The sequence below is a fragment of the Palaemon carinicauda genome, chromosome 29 (assembly GCF_036898095.1).
Source record: "Palaemon carinicauda isolate YSFRI2023 chromosome 29, ASM3689809v2, whole genome shotgun sequence".
In the NCBI taxonomy this organism is placed as follows: domain Eukaryota; kingdom Metazoa; phylum Arthropoda; class Malacostraca; order Decapoda; family Palaemonidae; genus Palaemon; species Palaemon carinicauda.
Genome location: NC_090753.1, coordinates 75785509 through 75805827, shown reverse-complemented (window position 1 = coordinate 75805827; position 20319 = coordinate 75785509). Strand labels below are relative to the sequence as shown.

Below are 20319 nucleotides of genomic sequence, written 5' to 3'. Positions count from 1 at the left end.
GATAAAGTTTTCAAATACCAGTGAATACAAAGCATCATTTGCATGCCATTATGTGCATTTTCTCTTTATACTGTAATCTTTCTTTGTTCCTTAACTGGAATACAAACCTACGCTATTTATTAGGGGTTATTACTTTTAGCAAAGCTGAAAGGACGAGCCATTAAAATTTTAACGAGGGTTAACTACCCATTCCCGCTCACACACTGGTGATTTAGCTCACTTTGCTTTTGGCTCGTATGGTGTACGGTTGTTGCCGTTCTTCATCCTTCGCCTATTTTTGGACTGCCATTAATTGCTTTTGTTTGTGCGTTCTCTTTTATTAGTGCGTATGTGTGTGTGTTGACTTTTGCGACCATATGTATTTGCCCTGGACTTGAAGGTTGGCCCTGCTGAACCTTCATGTCAGCCGTGGACACTGATCGCCACACCCTTTGTCCCGCCTGCAGAGGTCAACGGTGTGATAGTGTTAACAGGTGTAGTGAGTGTCAGGAGGTCTGCTTCTCAGTGGGAAAGATTTAGGCAATGGCGGAAGAAGTCAAAGCGGGATATTTCTCCTTCGAAGGTTTCTCCGATACGGGAAAAACCCAAGACATCGTCTTCCTCTTCCCAACCTTCCTCTGAAGCTCCTGATCGTTTGGTCTCTTCCGGGAGACCGTCAAGTCGTCGCGTAGGCCCTTTAATTTACAGCCAACCCCGGTCTTCGAGAGATGGAGTTGCTTCCTTTAGCAAAGCGACCCCACCTCTCCCCCCGGGTGAGGCCTTGTCTCTGTCTACATTTTTACAGTTATGATTGTCCTTGGGGCTTCCGGGTCCGCCCTCCAAGGACTCCTTGCTGCGGTCCATCGTTCTTGGTGCTAGTGAGCAGCTGTCGTCGACTTCGGAGTTAGATTGTCTGTCATGTGTCGTCATTGTAGTGTCTGAGGTGTCTTCTGTGGCTGCTGCCGATGCCCCTGCACCTTCGAACTCTCCAGCTGTTGCTGCCGACTCTGTTCCCCCCCTTCCTGTTCATCCTTTGAGGGGGAACTTAAGTCTTTCTTCTGTCTCTAGTGATTGTTTCTCCTCCTTGGGGGAGTTCACTCATAGAGACTCCTCTGCAGAGGGCTGCTGCTTCTAGAGGTCAGCTTGCTGATCCCCCGGCCCCTAGAGAGCATCTCTGACGCAGAGCTCGCCCTCCGCTTCGCCTTAGAGGTGGTTTTTCACCTTCGGTGAAAGGGCGCCTCATCCTCGCAGTCATCTCCCGCAGAGGAGCCTCCACTTCAGTCGTCTCCCGGCCCTCGACCTTTGCCTGTTCCTGGCTTTTTCCTGACGACGCTGCCGCTAGTCCTTGGACTTTGGTCGTGGACTCTTCTTTGGATCATTCACAATCCCCGTTGGTGGATGTTTGCCCTTCCACAAGGCACAATTGTTCCAGTTCAACCTTCCTGCTGACCAGCCTTCACCGTTCCTGTCTATTATCCATCTTCCGCCTGCTCGTGCTACACCTCCTAAGAGTTTTGCTGCTTTCCAATGCTCTCCAGCATTCCAGCACCCTTCAGTGCACCAATGCTCACCAGGATCACATGAGCGCCCTCCAGCACTTCAACACTTTCCAGAGCATCATCGGTCGCCAGTGCTTCAGCGCCCTTTGGTGCATCACCACTTGCCTGCTCATCAGCGCCTTCCAATGCCCCAGCGATTTCCTGATCGCCGGCACTCTCCAGCGCATTCTCGCTGGTCTAAGGACCAACATTTGCTAGCTCGCTAGCGCACCTTCGCTCACCAGTGCAACAGCGCTCTCCAACTCTTCAACGCTCCCCTGCGCAGCTGCGCTCTCCAACACGAAAGCGCTCTCACTCACAGTGCCATTCTCCTGCGTGTCCACGCTCTCCAATTCGCAACCGTTCTCCTGCTCCTGCGCGCCAGTGCTCTCCTGCATGCCAGCACTCTCCTCCTGCGCGCAAGTGCTCTTCTGCGCACTTGCGCCAAACCTCAGAGCAGGTTCTACAGGCTTCAAAACATAAGAAACTTCATAATAAAGATTGTGACAGGTCACCATTGCCCCATTCCCCTCCCCGCAAACACATTACAGCATGACCACTGGGGAAAGGGAAAGGTGGCTCCACAGAAGGGTTCAGGATCCCGAAGATGCCCACGACCCACCCCGAGAGGAGCTCTCTGGGGTGGAAGAAGGAGACTTAGCTGCTAGTCCCACTTAGTTGGGGGAGCAGAAAGAGTTAGAACATGCATTCTGGCAAGTTCTGGCTCTTATTAGGGTACTCACTGGGTTTACTTAAGACCAGGCTAAAGGGTGCCCGAGCTAAGATCACCTAACAGCTCTCAGAGCTTTCCTCCCAACGTTCCAGCTCTACCACCAATCTTCTCCCATTTCGTGTCCAGCAGAGGAGGTATTTTTAGATCTTGGATGAGCCATGTCCAGCTCTTCTCTCAATCACTTTCTGGAAGAGCTCACCTAGGGAGTCTCTCTAGAGAGGCTCTCCAGCCGTCAGGTCTCTTTCTCGGCATCAGAGATCCTCAACCAGGAGAAGGTCACAAAGTATGCCATGCAGGCTACTTCATGGCTGGATCAGTGGTTTGGGGCCCCTGGTTCGAACCGAGGATTTCTCCAAGGAACGAACCAGGAAAGCGATGGAAACTTTCCTTCTCTGAGGTACACGCACCATTGAGTTTCTCGCCCATCAAGTCTGAAACTTATGGACAAACCCCCTTCTGAAAAGTCGATATGCAGTGTCTGAGAGATTCCATCAGCAGGTCCCAAATGCTGAGATTGCTAGGCTCAAGAACTCCTCTTTAGATGGATCCTCTCTGTTTGAGCAAAAGGATATGGAACATGCTGTTTAGAGATGGAGGAAGTCCCACCAGGACTCCCTCCTCCACAGAGCTTTGACATCCAAGACTTATAAACCACTAGTTACTCAGCAGTCCCATCCAGCAAGGACCATGACGAACAAGACGGCAGTGAAGACAGTGGTGTCTAAAAAGCCCTTTCCGACTAAAGACGGGAAAGACACTAAGTCCTCCAGGGGAGGAAAGTTTCCTAAAGGGAGTGTCCAATGCCACAAAAGCTAGGAAAGGCATTCCCCCAGCTTGTCCACCAGTGGGGGTTTGCCTACAAAGTTGCTGGGACAGGTGGAAGCAACTCGGGGCCGAGCTCTGGATAATCTCCGTGATTTGTTCAGGGTATCGCGTCACGTTGACAAGATCTCTCCCTCCCCTGATCAGGAATCCAGTGTCAATAGACTTCATTGCAATGGGATCAGCAAAGGGGCTAGCCCTCTGGACAGAATTCCAGACCCTGTTGAAGAAAGGTGCTCTCTAAGATGTCCTTGACGAGTCCCCAGGCTTCTTCAGTCGACTCCTTTCTTGTGAAAAAGGCATCTGGCGCCTGGAGACCCATCATCGACCTCTCAGCTCTGAATAAGTTTGTGAAACAAACTCTGTTCAGTAAGGAGACGGCAGACACAGTCTGACAATAGGTAAGACCACGGGACTTCATGTTCATCACTGTACCTAAAGGACGCGTACTTCAAGATCCCAATCCATTCTTCTTTAAGGAAGTACTTAAGATTCAGCCTAGATAACAGGAAATACCAGTTCAATGTGCTGTGCTTTGGTCTTTCCACAGCACCTCAAGTCTTCACCAAAGTTGTTCACCCTAGTATCATCTCGGGCACACAGGATTGGCATCAGTTCCTCCGTTATCTGGGCGACTGGCTAATCCTAGCGGACTCGGTGGCAACCCTTCTTCAACACCGAGACAAACTTCTGAGGCCTTGCCAAGAACTGGGGTCATGGAAAACCTCAAGAAGTCCACCCTGCTTCATACGCAGACACTGATATAGCTAGGCATGATAGTAGTCATCAATCTCCACAAAGCCTTCCCATCAGTCGACAGGATAATGAGGCCGAGAAAGGTCACAAAATCTTTTCTCAGACGGAAAAACTTCCAGCCTAGATGCGGTTACGTCTTCTCGGACACCTTTCATCTCTGGCCCGTCTAGTTCCCAGCAGTCGCCTCAGGATTCAATCTCTCCAGTGACGACTTGAGTCCCTGTAGAATCAGGCCTTCCACTCCCTGGACATCATGATCCCCATGGCATCAGCGGAACAGACGGACCTCTAATGGTGGGTGTCAGACGAGAACCTACGAAAGAGAGAGTATCTTCTCGTCCTCCCCCCAGATTTGGTGCTGTTCTAAGACGCTTCAAAAAAAAAGAATAGGGGGCCCACGTGCTGCACCACATGACCTCAGGCCTCTGGTCAGTCTCTCTTAGAGAAGAAGGCTGTATTTCTGGCCCTTTAACAGTTCCATTATTATTATTACTAGCTAAACTACAACCCAAGTTGGGAAAGCAAGATGCTATAAGCTCAAGGGCTCCAACAGGGAAAAAATAGCCCAGTAAGGAAAGGAAATAAGAAAATAAATAAATTATATAAGATGTAATGAAAATTAAAATAAAATATTTTAAAACATTAATAACATTAAAACATATTTTATATATAAACTATAAAAGGACTTTTGTAAGCCTGTTCAAAATAAAAACATTTGCTGCGAGTTTGAACTTTTGAAGTTCTGCTGTTCAACCACCCGATTAGGAAGATCATTTCACTACTTGGTCACAGCTGGAATAAAATTTCTAGAGTACTGTGTAGTACTGAGCATCATGATGGAGAAGGCCTGACTATTAGAATTAACTGCATACCTAGTATTACGAACAGGATGGAACTGTCCGGGAAGATCTGAATGTAAAGGATGGTCAGAATTATACAAAATCTTATGCAACATTGCATAATGAACTACTGTACTTGAACGACTCTGCTAGAGATTAATATCTAGATCAAGAATAAGAAATTTAATAGACCCTAGTTTCCTGTCCAACAAATTAAGATGAGAATCAGCAGCTGAAGACCGGATAGGAAAACGATACTCGGAACAAGGTAAAATGAAAGAATTAAGTCACTTCAGAATAGATTTATCACCAAAAATCTAGAAAGACTTTCTCAATAAGACAATTTTTTGTGCAACTGAAAAAGACACAGACCTATTGTGTTTCTCAAAAGTAAATTTGCTGTCGAGAATCACACCTAAAATTTTAAGTCATACAAAGTTAAAGAAATATTATCAATGCTGACCTCCGGATGTTGAGGAGCCACCGTCCTTGACCTACTTACAATCATACTTTGAGTTTTGTCAGGATTCAGCTTCATACACCATAATTTGCACCATGCACTAATTTTAGCTAGATCTCTATTAAGGGATTCACCAACCCTAGATCTACATTCAGGAGATGGAATTGATGCAAACGAGAGTAGCATCATCTGCATATGCAACAAGCTTGTTTTCTAGATCAAACCACATGTAATATTTATAAAGTATAAAGAGTAATGGGCCAAGAACACTGCCCTGAGGAACACCAGATATCACATTCCTATACTCACTATGGTGCCCATCAACAACTCATATCGATCTATTACTTAAAAATTCAATATTGCTGCTAAGAAACGACCAACCCACTCCCAACTGTTGGAGTTTGAAAACAAGGGCCTCATGATTAACACGGTCAAAGGCAGCACTAAAATCAAGGCCAGTCATTCAAACTTCCTGACCACAATCAAGGGATTTCTGTACAGCATTGGAGATTGTAAGAAGGGCATCACATACTCCAAGGCCTCTACAAAAACCATATTGTAAACTAGGAAACAGATGATTACTTTCAGCAAACCTATTAAGATGTTTTGCCAAAAGACGATCATAAACTTTAGATAATATGGGAGTTATGGAAATTTGGTGGTAATCAGTTGGACTTGAGCGACCACAAACACATTTACATAGTGGAGTAACATTACCAATTCTCCAGCAAGTGCTAAAAGCTCCTCTTCTTGGTAACTTGCGCAAAGTAACATAACTTTGGAGCTAAGAAATCTGCAGTCTTTATAAAAAACAAGGGAAAAATACCATTTGGGTCTACAACTTCATAAGCATCAAGGTCCATTAACAAGGCCTTAATTTCACGAGATTGAAAAGCTAAACTAGTTAGTTTAGCCTCAGGAAAACAGGAATGAGGAAGTTTGAGTTTCAGTTTCGCATTACTCTGCTTGCTATCAAACACAAAAGGGTTTCCATTTCCTTTGGACAGTGAGTGACAGAGCCATCTGGTTTAAGTAAAGGAGGAACTATGCATCTACACCAAAGAGTGCAGATTTAACGGTAGTCCACCACTTATGCTCCTGGGTTGTACCAGAAAGGGTTTCTTTTATGGTTAAATTGTATTTTTTTTTTCAGTTGAAGCATAAGCTCACTGAGCAAAAGCTCTAACTATCAAATGACATCGGTTTCTCATTATTTTAGAAATACAATGTCGGAAATATGGCAACATGTTTTTTGTCCAGAAGTAAAGCTGAACCACCTTCGTAGGTTTGGCGGAGTATAGTTTAAAATTTTTTTTGACTAGGCTAAGCATTTTATTGGGTAAGTATGAAATGTTGAACTAGAAGGATGCCATAATTATTGTAACTATTGAATCGGTTTCTCATTATTTTAGAAAAACAATGTCGGAAATATGGCAACATGTTTTTTGTCCAGAAGTAAAGCTGAACTACCTTCGTAGGTTTGGCGGAGTATAGTTTTTTTTTTTACTAGGCTAAGCATTTTATTGGGTAAGTATGAAATGTTGAACTAGAAGGATGCCATAATTATTGTAACTCTTGAATTTTCAGATTTATCCAAGTTGCAGAGGACAGCTCTCGACAAGCATTCCAAAGCATAGAAAGTATTGTTCATGCATTCGGCACTGTGAGCATGATGCTAGAATCTACTTACCATGCAGTGTATAGGTATAGTATAGTGTTTTGATTTGTATGCTTGGAAGTTCATGAAATGTATGTTTTGTTTTTACTATTCATTGTATGTTGTTGTAAAGACAGTGCTATCTTTATTATATTGAAGTGGAGACATAAGTGTAATGATTTTGTTACTTTCTTCCAAAACAGTTCTTTTCGTGCAGTATTAGGAGTTGCAGAGCACTTTTCCAGAATGAAGTCTCATTTTGCTCAAATATTTTCTGCCCTTGCTGTTGTGAGGACCCTGAAGTGGATCATGAAAAAACTTCTTTATATTATTGGTAAGACCTGGAGATGCATGGATTCGGTATTGATGATTTCATAGAACTTTTTTTTGTCTTTGTTACCTGTATTAATGGATATATTGTGCAGCAGTTAAAAAATATTTGCAGTACAGTGCATGTTTGCTAAGGGTGAGTTGTAAGTGAGGCTTTTTAAGTTTGTGGTTTAGGTCAAGGCCATTGGCAAGAGTATCAAGCTTATAGATTAAATTGGAAGCACCCTCTTATCAGCATACATACATACATACACCAAGGCACTTCCCCCAATTTTGGGAGTTAGCCGACATCAAACAAATGGAACAAAAAGGGGGACCTCTCCCCTCTTATCAGCATGATAGGGAATAAAAAAATATATATTATTTTGAAGAGGGTTTGATAGAGATATAAGCTTTTGTTATTAATGGGAAATTTTTGTTTGATTATAAATAGAGACTTTATCATTTAGAAGCAGTTTTGATATTTTAACCATATGTTCTTACCAAGTTGTAGAAAACTGGTATACCCAAACTGTAGAGGTTGGATTACTTTTCATCAGTCAAAGAATTGAACAGGAATTCTTAGTTAAAATTACTTGAAATGACTGAATTAAATTTCTGAGTCTTAATAAGCTTCATGATTCAAGAGTTTATAAATGATAGATTAATTGGAGATATCACAGAAAAGAAACAACCAGAAAAAAGTTAGGTAAAAAGTGTTTAATGCTTGATTGATCAAAAAAGGCAAGTGGATTTGATAATGTCATTGGGTATGAGAGAAGAGTTCAGAAAAGAAAAAAAAAACTCTGAGTAACACTGGGAAGCAAAGAATAGAGTTTGTACTGTTGCATCATTGAAAGATGTATGGAAATTAGAATTTTCAATATTAATCTTACCCGATGATCACGTAGCTGTCAACTCCGTTGCCCGACAGAAATCTACGGTCGGGATACGCCAGCGATCGCTATACAGGTGGGGGTGTACACAACAGCGCCATCTGTGAGTAGGTACTCAAGTACTTCTTGTCAACAAGAACTCAATTTTTCCTCTGTCGTGCCGCCGGCAAGACCTACTTGGATACGCTGTTGATTCTGGAGTTGTTGTTCACGATTTGGTGATGTATTCACTCTAGAGTTTAGCCTTCGCTATTCAGGAAGCTTTATCATTAGCTTAGCAAGCTTTTGGAATTAATTTGGATTAATTGTTAACGAACTTTGCTAGATTTTGGAATTCCCCCTTGACTACTTCTACATTCAAGATGTCTGACCATTCTCAAGTCCCTAAGTACAGGCAGTGTAGCGTTAGGGCTTGTGCTAGGCGTCTTCCGAAGGCCTCTATAGATCCTCACACCGTTTGTTCCAATTGTAGGGGTAAATCCTGTCAATTGGAAGATCGATGTGGGGAATGCGCTGGGCTTTCGGAATTCGATTTTAACGAATTCCTTAAAAATGCACGTAGGTTAGAGAAGGAGAGAATCAGGAGGAGTTCTTCTCGCTCTGTGGATTTTTCCTCTCCCCATGCCCCTCAACCTTTTCCTTCCCCTGTAGTGGTGACTCCCGAACCTGCTACTAGTGCTCAGCCATCCATGGCGGATATGATGCGTGCCATTCAGGCTCTCGGTGACAGAGTGGAGTCATTGGCTAATGACCGTAATCAGCTTTTGGCAGATGTCAAAGAGCTGAAAGCGAAAAGTGCAGTGGGAAGTGTTATCAGTGCTAGTGATGTGAAAAGTGTCAGTGTCAGTGTTGCGCATGAGGGTACATCTGTGCGTGCCAGTTGTCCTCCCAGTCCGGGACCTCTTGCAAGCTCCCAAGCCCAGGGGAGAAGCAATGTCGAAGGACCAAAGGGTTCGGCAGGCCTTGATCAGCGCACGGATGTATCCTCGGTGGTTGCGGACGTATCTGTCAAGGATCGTCCCATCCACAAACAGACGAATGAGCCCTTACATTCCTCGTCTGTGGAAGAAGTTTCCAGGAGGAAACGATGGACCAAGGTTTCACGACCACTCAAACGTAAGGTCCCTTCCGAGCGAGTCCAACGGCCCAGGTGTAGCCACTGGGTCAGTTCGGACTCGCCGCCCAAGAGAGGTAGAGTGGTTCCACAACAGACTTCTGCTCCGTCTGTTGTTGCTCCAACCACGGTAGACCCTAAGTGGTCCATGCTGCAGACTATGCAGTCTCAGCTTGCGGCATTCATGCAGGAGTATCATGCTGAGAAGGTTGACACTGCACCTGTTAACCTACAACCCGCCGAGGTTGTGCGCTCAGCAGATACTGCGGCTGCCTGCTCCCACACTCCACCTGTGAGAGCTCCACCACCGATGCGCAGTCCACTCTGCCAGACGCATGTTCTTGCTGCTCCATCCGTTGGCATGCGTGAGCTACCGCATCAGCAGTGGGAAGGTGCTGTAGAGCTGCCGGGTTCTGACTCTATGCGGCATGCTCCGCAACCCATGCGGCATGCTCCGCAACCCATGCGGCATGCTCCGCATACCATACAGCATGCTCCGCATACCATACAGCATGCTCCGCAACCCACCGCAACCCCTCCCACGCACCAGCACTCTGCTTTTGTTGTTGCCAGCTCGCAGACTGACCAGCAGCGGCATGATGTTGGATCCGCAGCAGTTACGCATGCACCCGTACTGCTGGATTCAGCCGTTCAGCTTTCTGCTCTGCCTTTGCCACTTCCTACTCAGCTTTCGGATGATGGAGTATCAGATGACGAAGCTGCTCATTTGGATGAACCGCACTCCGACCTTGAAGGGCCCAAGTCTACGCCTCCCTCCTTAGACTTTCGTAAAGTCCTTGCCTTGTTCAGGGACTTGTATCCTGAACAGTTTGTGTCTGCAACCCCTCGCTCTCCTCCCTCCGAGTTTGCTCTGGGCATGCAGTCTGCTGCTCCTGCCTTCACCAAGCTTGTTCTCGCACGCTCATCCAAGAGAGCTTTGAGGGTTATGGGAGAGTGGTTGCAGTCCAAGAAGCAACTGGGAAAGACTGCTTTCATCTTTCCTCCTTCCAAGCTTGCTTCCAAGTCGAGCGTCTGGTATGCCACGGGAGAGGAACCCGGCTTGGGAGTTCCTGCCTCTGCCCAGGGCGACTTCTCAAGTCTGGTTGACTCTCCCCGCAGGCTGGCTATGAGACGTTCGAAGATCTGCTGGTCCTTTTCAGACATGGATCATCTGTTGAAGGGAGTCTTTCGGGCCTTCGAGATCTTCAACTTTCTCGATTGGTGTTTGGGAGCCTTAAGCAGATAGACTTCCCCTTCGGATAAGGACTCTGCCATGCTGATCATGTCTAGCATGGACAAAGCCATTCGGGATGGGTCTGGTGAGCTTGCGGCTTCGTACGTCTCGGGAGTGCTTAAGAAGAGAGAACATCTTTGCTCCTTCTTATCGGCTGGTATCACTCCTTGCCAGAAGTCAGAGTTGTTGTTTGCTCCTCTCTCCAAGTGTCTGTTTCCGGAGGAGCTGATTAAGGGGATGGCTGCCTCCCTTATCCAGAAGGATACCCATGATCTTATGGCATCTTCCGCACGTAAGGCTAAAACCTTACCTTCCGTGCCTAGACCCTTCCGCCCTGCAGCAGTAGACACTCCTGCTACTAGGTTCATCCCGCCCTTTCGTGGCAGAACCTCCAGCAGAGGAGGTACCCGTGCCGACAGTCACCGTGGCAAATCCAAGAAGGGTTCCAAGTCCGCAAAAGGCAAGTTCTGACTGCCTTACTCTCCAGACAGCAGTGGGAGCCAGACTCAAGACCTTCTGGCAAGCTTGGGAGAGCAGAGGTGCAGACGCTCAGTCTGTGAAGTGGCTAAGAGAGGGGTACAGAATTCCGTTCTGCCGCAGTCCCCCTCTAGCTACATCTCCCATCAACCTCTCTCCCAACTACAAGGAGAAGGACAAGAGGCTAGCGTTGCAACAAGAGGTGTCGCTCTTGCTACAAAAGGAAGCGGTGGTCATAGTCCGGGATCATCAATCCCCGGGCTTCTACAACCGTCTCTTCCTGGTAGCGAAGAAGACAGGAGGTTGGAGACCGGTGCTGGACGTCAGTGCTCTCAATGCTTTTGTCACCAAGCAGACGTTCACGATGGAGACGACGAAGTCGGTCCTAGCAGCGGTCAGGAAGGAGGACTGGATGGTCTCGTTAGACCTGAAAGACGCGTACTTTCACGTCCCCATCCATCCAGACTCCCAACCTTTCCTAAGGTTCGTCTTTGGAAAGGTTGTGTACCAGTTCCAAGCCCTGTGCTTTGGCCTAAGCACGGCACCTCTTGTGTTTACCAGACTGATGAGGAATATTGCCAAATTCCTTCACTTGGCAGACATCAGAGCCTCCCTTTATTTGGACGACTGGCTTTTAAGAGCTCCTACAAGTCGTCGCTGTCTGGAGAATCTCAGATGGACTATGGATCTGACCAAGGAATTGGGCCTCCTGGTCAATATAGAGAAGTCCCAGCTCGTCCCATCCCAGACCATTGTCTATCTTGGTATGGAGATTCAGAGTCGAGCTTTTCGGGCTTTTCCGTCGGCCCCAAGGATCAATCAAGCCCTAGAATGCATCCAGAGCATGCTGAGAAGGAACCGATGTTCGGTCAGGCAGTGGATGAGTCTAACAGGGACACTATCATCGCTGGCCCAGTTCATCGAGTTAGGGAGACTCCACCTCCGCCCCCTTCAGTATCATCTAGCTGCTCACTGGAGAAAGGACATGACGCTAGAGGCGGTCTCAGTGCCTGTTTCCGAAGAGATGAGGTCTATGCTAACGTGGTGGAAGAACAGCATTCTTCTCAAGGAAGGTCTGCCATTAGCTGTTCAGACCCCCGACCACCGTCTCTTCTCGGACGCATCGGACACGGGCTGGGGTGCGACACTGGACGGACAGGAATGCTCGGGCACGTGGAATCAGGAGCAAAGGACACTTCACATCAATTGCAAGGAGTTGTTGGCAGTTCATCTGGCCTTGATAAACTTCAAGTCCCTCCAGCTAAACAAGGTGGTGGAGGTGAACTCCGACAACACCACAGCCTTGGCTTACATCTCCAAGCAAGGAGGGACTCATTCGAGGAAGTTGTTCGAGATCGCAAGGGACCTCCTCATTTGGTCAAAGATCGAAAGCTTTCGCTGGTAACGAGGTTCATTCAGGGCGATATGAATGTCATGGCAGATCGCCTCAGCCGGAAGGGTCAGGTCATCCCCACAGAGTGGACCCTTCACAAGAATGTTTGCAGCAGACTATGGGCCCTGTGGGGTCAGCCCACCATAGATCTATTCGCTACCTCGATGACCAAGAGGCTCCCGATGTATTGTTCTCCGATTCCAGACCCAGCGGCAGTTCACGTGGATGCCTTTCTGCTGGATTGGTCCCATCTCGACCTGTATGCGTTCCCGCCGTTCAAGATTGTCAACAGGGTACTTCAGAAGTTCGCCTCGCACGAAGGGACACGGTTGACGTTGGTTGCTCCCCTCTGGCCCGCGAGAGAATGGTTCACCGAGGTACTGCAATGGCTAGTGGACGTTCCCAGGACTCTTCCTCTAAGAGTGGACCTTCTGCGTCAACCTCACATAAAGAAGGTACACCCAAACCTCCACGCTCTTCGTCTGACTGCCTTCAGACTATCGAAAGACTCTCAAGAGCTAGAGGCTTTTCGAAGGAGGCAGCCAGAGCGATTGCCAGAGCAAGGAGGACATCCACTCTCAGAGTCTATCAGTCTAAATGGGAGGTCTTCCGAAGCTGGTGCAAGGCGAATGCAGTTTCCTCAACCAGTACCACTGTAACCCAGATTGCTGACTTCCTGTTACATCTAAGGAACGTAAGATCCCTTTCAGCTCCTACGATCAAAGGTTACAGGAGTATGTTGGCAGCGGTCTTCCGCCACAGAGGCTTGGATCTTTCCACCAACAAAGATCTACAGGACCTCCTTAGGTCTTTTGAGACCTCAAAGGAACGTCGGTTGTCCACACCAGGCTGGAACCTAGACGTGGTTTTAAGGTTCCTAATGTCATCAAGATTTGAACCGCTCCAATCAGCCTCTTTTAAGGACCTCACATTAAAAACTCTTTTCCTCGTCTGCTTAGCAACAGCTAAAAGCGTCAGTGAGATCCACGCCTTCAGCAGGAACATAGGTTTTACATCTGAAACGGCTACATGTTCCTTGCAGCTCGGTTTTTTGGCTAAAAACGAGCTTCCTTCCCGTCCTTGGCCTAAGTCGTTCGAGATCCCAAGCCTGTCCAGCTTGGTGGGGAACGAACTAGAGAGAGAACTGTGCCCAGTAAGAGCTCTTAAGTACTATTTAAGACGGTCAAAGCCATTACGAGGACAATCAGAAGCTTTATGGTGTGCTATCAAGAAGCCTTCTCTTCCGATGTCTAAGAACGCAGTTTCTTACTACATCAGGCTTCTGATTAGAGAAGCACATTCTCATCTGAAGGAAGAAGACCTTGCTTTGCTGAAGGTAAGGACACATGAAGTTAGAGCTGTCGCTACTTCAGTGGCCTTCAAACAGAACCGTTCTCTGCAGAGTGTTATGGATGCAACCTATTGGAGAAGCAAGTCAGTGTTCGCATCATTCTATCTCAAAGATGTCCAGTCTCTTTACGAGAACTGCTACACCCTGGGACCATTCGTAGCAGCGAGTGCAGTAGTAGGTGAGGGCTCAGCCTCTACATTCCCATAATCCCATAACCTTTTTAATCTTTCTCTTGAATACTTTTTATTGTTGTTTTTGGGTTGTACGGAAGGCTAAGAAGCCTTCCGCATCCTGGTTGATTTGGCGGGTGGTCAAATTCTTTCTTGAGAAGCGCCTAGGTTAGAGGTTGTGATGAGGTCCTTTAGTATGGGTTGCAGCCCTTTATACTTCAGCACCTAGGAGTCGTTCAGCATCCTAAGAGGACCGCTAGGCTCAGTAAGGAAGACGTACTTAAAAAAGGCAGAGTAATAGTTCAAGTCGACTTCCTTACCAGGTACTTATTTATTTTATGTTTGTCATTTTGAATAACTGCTAAAATGAAATACGGGATACTTAGCTTCTTTGTTAACATGTATGCTGGTCTCCACCCACCACCCTGGGTGTGAATCAGCTACATGATCATCGGGTAAGATTAATATTGAAAAATGTTATTTTCATTAGTAAAATAAATTTTTGAATATACTTACCCGATGATCATGAATTTAAGGACCCGCCCTTCCTCCCCATAGAGAACCAGTGGACCGAGGAGAAAATTGATTTCTTGTTGACAAGAAGTACTTGAGTACCTACTCACAGATGGCGCTGTTGTGTACACCCCCACCTGTATAGCGATCGCTGGCGTATCCCGACCGTAGATTTCTGTCGGGCAACGGAGTTGACAGCTACATGATCATCGGGTAAGTATATTCAAAAATTTATTTTACTAATGAAAATAACATTTCACATCTTTTGACCATTGACTAATCACTGAATTGGCAACTGTTCATATTGAATCTTGTTATGTTTGTAGGTAGTGGGTTGGACAAATTACCAGCCACTCACTGCTGTAGTACTATACAATTAAGTAAAAGTATTCTCTGAGAGCTGGTTAGGATTGTTGATGCTGGTTTCTTCCTAAGTACAGATCTGTTTTTGACATACTCATACTGCTATTATTTCGACATAACCCTGCTGTTAGACTGAATTTTTCCTTGTATTCGTAACTGCAAACAAGTGGTACCAAACCTGTTCCTAGTCAGTAGGAACTGCTGAACTACTAGCAGTAAGGAAGAACTGTTGGGAAAGGGAGTTGCGAGTTTCCTTATGTCTTCTTCCCCGCTCTACAAACCCCTCCTTCCTTTTTCCTATTCTCTTTTGAAGACACTTTTGAGGATGAATAACCACTAGTGGTTGCACAGGAGCCCCCTCGTAAGAAGTTCTTTGTGACATTTAGTGGTAGATCTCGCCTGATGATGGTTACCTTAAGCTTTGGTGAGATGGTTATGTAGGCCAAGTGAGGGGGAACTTTTTTACTACTTTTCTCATTCCTGCCATGAAATTGGAGGATCATCATTTGCCCTATTGAGTTGCTCTCCTTCGTTAGGAGGGAGTAACAGAGCTCCCCCGCCGTCTGATTCCTTCGGAGTCGTTTAAGCAGAGCATGACGCACCAATCACCAGCACCATAAGCCAGTTAAGGGTATGTACTGACCTTGAGTTCACTTTGTGACTATTTCTTTTGGCTTGATCCTAGTATGGCAAGTACTTGTCACTTGCCGGCAGCATGTTATGATCCCCCCAATGATTGAGTGTGCACCATCCAGGTAGGGTAGAATGTGTTCGACCATCTCCTGGGCCCTTCCATGGGACACTGGGATAGTCTTGTCAAGTGGTGCCCCATTATGAGAGATAATCTCTCTGGGGTTGTAGAGAATTTATCTCTGGCCAGAACACTGTTTAGTAGAACAAGGACTTCCTCACATGCCACTTCTAAAGAAGCTCCTTGGTCAAGTTTGAATTGCTCATGCTCAGAGGAATGGTCCATCCTCAAAGATGGATTCAAGTAGGGGTGGGTTGGTCCTCATCTTTAGGGCACAGGTGTATGTGCCTCCTCCTAACCTGAGGAGGCCAGCATAGGTTGTTTCCCCTAAAACAGTCTTTCTTCTTCAAGATAATAGAAGAGGAAGTTTCTTGGTATAGTATGGGTCCCTGCTCCTCAGGGGATCAGTCGATGCTCAAAGGGAGGTTCAAGCCTCCTATCCCTACTCCTCAGGGGATCAGTCCATGCTCAAAGGGAGGTTCAAGCAGTCTCTCCTATCCTGAGGTAAGATGGTCCTTGTCCTCATGGCACTGGTGCATGCATCTCCAGCCAGCATATGAGGATGTCATAGGGATCTTTTCCTCAATACTCTCTCTTCTTTGCTTTGGCAAGAGTAAACTTTTGAACAATGGGGGTTTGATTGCCTTCATTGTTTCGCATGTTGTGCGACGAAGACCTAGTACAAGTATGTATCGAACACATTCTTGATCCTATCCTTCAGTGTAAGTTTATCTCTGGCATTGTTGTTCATTTAGTTCTTTATGCATGTTGCATTAGATTTTTCATAATTCTAACAATAGTTACATTCAGATCTTCTAATCCTGTATGTAGTTCTAGGCATGCAGTCAATTCTAACAATCTTGCCTTCTCCATCAGAAGGCTCAAAAGTACACAGTATTCTAGTTTTATTCCAGCTGTGACCTGATTGGTGAATGATCTTCCTAATCTGGTAGTTGGTGGAATGTCAAAAGTTCAAACTTGCATCAAATTTTTTATGTTGAACTGGTTGACATAAGGTTTTCTTCACTGTATATATATATATATATATATCTTAATATTGATACTGATCTTAAGATTTTTTATATTTTTTATTATTTCCCTTTTATAGTTTATTTGTTTCCTTTCCTCATTGGTCATTTTCCGTGAAGCCCTTGGTCTTATATCACCTTGCTTTTCTAACTAATGTTGTAGCTTGTGTAGTACAGTAACAGTAATGATAATGATAGTAATAATACACAACTGTAACAATTGGAATGTTGAGGTATCTCATTTAGTTTACTGTGTAGTTCCTATTTTAATAATGAAAAGCTAATCAGTATTACTTTTAACAGGTTTAAGGTCCCAAGACCCCAGCTTGGAAGCAGCGTGGCGCAATGCAGCCAGTTCGGCGACTTCATCCTTAACTGAAGCAGACCTGAAACAGTCTAGGTCTTCGTGGCCCATTGTTATGTTTTTTGCTGTGGTTTGCGGCGGTCCATACCTCATCTGGCATGTCCTGTCATCTTTAGTAGCATCCGATGCTACTCAGAAAACTCAAGGGTGGCGAAAAGGCATTAGTGAACACTATGCAGCAGTAGCCTTGTATAGTTTTCAGGTAAAGCCAAAAATTTTCTTAACTTTGTTACTTTGCCTAATAACTGCTTTGTGGATATACAGACCTTTCAAGAGTTGAAAAGCAAATGCCACCTTAATACAGACCTTAATTTTACACCGGCATATTCAGTAGTAACTCGCTTTAGGTTTAATTCTCTCTGGGAGTGAGCTCTGAACCTAGTATTATCGTACAGTATTCTAAATTGTCCCATGAGAAATAAGGGAATTTACTTAGTGCAATACATAAGACCATAAATACACATACTCTATACAGTATACTCATTTTTGATGGTTTAGTAGTGGTGTTCCATAGAGATTACACATCATATGACATAATTCGATAATGCACTTTTATGGAGGTTTATCTTGCAAGTTAATAAAATCAGGCAATGCTAACAATCAGTTTCATTGCAAATCCCTCATGTTTTCCCTATATCCCAGGCAGTATTGGCGACAAGCACTGTACTTGAAAGAATATTCTTTAGGAGTTTACTATATAGAGCGTCACACATTCTAACCTCTTAAGAGACACTTAAAGTTCATTTGGCATTGACTTTATCTTTGGTATTGATTAGCTTTACAAATTCTTGAACTTTGCCCTGCTCCAGTTTTACATCTGTAATTTAAGAGCTGGTTTGTTTAGTCTGATGTGAATATCCTGTACAAATTTCTTGCGGTGAGTTGTGTGACTCCTTAGTAATTATGGTGTTGATTGTTGATTACAGTACAATAATAAACTTTTACATAGCATATTTATGTTGTAAAATCTATAGAAATTATCATATCAGAAGTGGATTACATTGAAATATGGTCTTTTTACAGGCTGGGAGTAGAAAAGAGCTGTCTTTCCAGACTGGACAGAGTTTGTTTCTAGCTCCCAAAGATCTTCAGCCCCAAGTGCGAGGGTGGCTTCTTGCATCCAACGGAAATGAAATGGGCCTAGTGCCTGCTAATTACATAAAAATTTTAGGTTTGAAAAAACGTTCAGCACCTCAAGGCTCGGGTATGTCTCATTCATTTGTATAAATAAATAGAAAGTTGTTTTATGATAATCTGGAGTTAACTATGATTATTTTCTGACATCCAATTTGTTTTTTTAATTATAGTAAAAGTAATAGTTTCTGTAATTATAGAATAAAAAAGAAGCCAAGGAATTTTTCAGCGTGATATTGGGAAAGGAACATGGGGAGACACTCGATGGGATAATATCTAACTGTACATTGGAATTATTAGAGAGTGAGATATCTGAAAAGGTTAAGAGAATGTCCTCGTAGAGATTAAAAGTGGAAAAGTCACAATGGTTAAAAGAAAATGACCAAAGCAACTGGGAGATACAAACATGTAAATGCATCAAGGAAAGTACCGAGTAGTGAAATTGATGTCTTGTACACTTTCCACAAGGATTTCCATCCGTTTTAGCTTTTTCTCATAATTTTCCATAATTTCCTTCTCCTATTTTTTGATAAACCATTCATCATCTCATATTTTCAAAGCCTATATAGCTCCTGGTGGCTACATCTGTTAGCTATTTCCTCATTCATAATGTGGTCTTTTCATCATACCCTAGCCATGCTTAAGATTATCTAGCTTTACCCCTTTAATCTTCATTTTCCTTTTTGTTGGCCATGTGCTGCATCTGTTACAAGCCTTATACATACATATACCAAGGCACTTCCCCCAATTTTGGGGGTTAGCTGACATCAACAAATGAAACAAAACAAAAAGGGGACCTCTACTCTCTACGTCCCTCCCAGCCTGACAAGGGACTCAACCGAGTTCAGCTGGTACTGTTAGTGTGCCACAGCCCACCCTCCCCCGTTATCCACCACAGATGAAGCTTCATAATGCTGAATCCCCTACTGCTGCTACCTCCGCGGTCATGTAAGGCACCGGAGGAAGCAGCAGGGCCTACCGGAACTGCGTCACAATCGCTGGCCATTCATTGCTATTTCTAGCACGCTCTTACCCCTCTCACATCTATCCTGCTATCACCCAGAGCTTTCTTCACTCCATCCATCCACCCAAACCTTGGCCTTCCTCTTGTACTTCTCCCATCAACTCTTGCATTCATCACCTTCTTTAGCAGACAGCCATTTTCCATTCTCTCAACATGGCCAAATCACCTCAAAACATTCATATCCACTCTAGCTGCTAACTCATTTCTTATGTGTCAATTAAGTGTCTTTGCTCTATTATACGGTTAATAGGACCTTTTCATTAAGGGGGCCGGCCGGCTATTGCTGATTTTTAATGACAGGACTTTGACATTCATACCTCTTAATAAGGTGACTCAGGACATCTCCAAACTGCATAGGATTTTTTGCCTCTGACCTTCGGTTTTGCGACACCAGGGCGATTTATCCTGAAAATTATTGTTTTTTCAATTCTATCTGCTCCGTTGATAATTATTACTCAAATCTGGGATTACTTCCGTAAATAGACCTGATATAGACCTCCAATAATATGAAGTTTTTTTCCTAAAAGTAATTTTTTTGCCCGATATGAATTTTTTCATTATGGTAAAAAAATAAACCCTAAAAATAACAACGGAAAAAATAAAGAAAAAAAATATGAAAACTAAATTTGGAAAAAAGGGCTTCATTTCATTATTTTATAATTTATTTCTAAGTTATATACCAAATTTCAATGCTGTATCTTGAAAACTAAAGAGACTATTGAGTTTGAAGGTCAATAAGTATACTGGAGTTTTGAGATACGGGTGTTCAAAGTTTTTCTTTGTATTTTTACAGACAATATTAATAAATCATGATTATTATGAATTTCATGTTCATTTTTGGTTATTAATAAAAGAAAACAAAGTTATTTATCATGATATCATAAATGAAGATTCTTTTGCTCAATATCTTGCTTCTTTTGGCTCCTTTGAGACAAAGTGGCTGCTCTCTGTGTGTGTGCGCGCGCGCACTACCGATATTACTCTCTTCTGAACTTTTAATAGAGCAAAATTTCTTCTTCCTTATGTTAGCAAGATGTTGAAATTGTCTTTTCCTCTTTGAAATTATAAATTTCTTGCTGAAAACAAGAAAAACTTAAAAATGAGTGAAAGTCAGAAGGCGTTCAAAGTTTTCCTTTGTATTTTTACAAAGACAATATTAACAAATCCTGATTGTTATGAATTTTATGTTCCTTTTTGGATATTGATAAACGAAAACAAAGTTATTCATCATAATTTACTCTTAAACGAAGATCCTTTAGCTCAATATCTTGCTCCTTGTGGTTGTTTCAGGCAAGGCCGTCGCTTCTCCATCCAAACAACACACACACACATCTCTCTCTCTCTCTCTCTCTCTCTCTCTCTCTCTGTGTGTGTGTGCACTACCGATATTACCCTCTTGTGAATGCTTAATAAA

At 44.3% G+C, this 20319-nt stretch overlaps 1 protein-coding gene across 3 annotated transcripts in view; it reads left to right on the top strand.

The window, feature by feature from the left end:
* The window catches only part of LOC137622259 (peroxisomal membrane protein PEX13-like), a 31392-nt gene that overhangs the window by 5831 nt on the left and 5242 nt on the right, over positions 1-20319 (top strand). For all 3 annotated transcript variants that reach the window (XR_011040392.1, XM_068352782.1, XM_068352781.1), the window contains 4 exons: positions 6715-6831; positions 6988-7118; positions 16687-16949; positions 17771-17951. Coding sequence is in view for 2 of the 3 variants with exons in the window: in XM_068352782.1 (XP_068208883.1) it covers positions 6715-6831; positions 6988-7118; positions 16687-16949; positions 17771-17951 (692 nt within the window). In the remaining variant the exon portion in view is untranslated. The remainder of the gene's footprint in view (positions 1-6714; positions 6832-6987; positions 7119-16686; positions 16950-17770; positions 17952-20319) is intronic.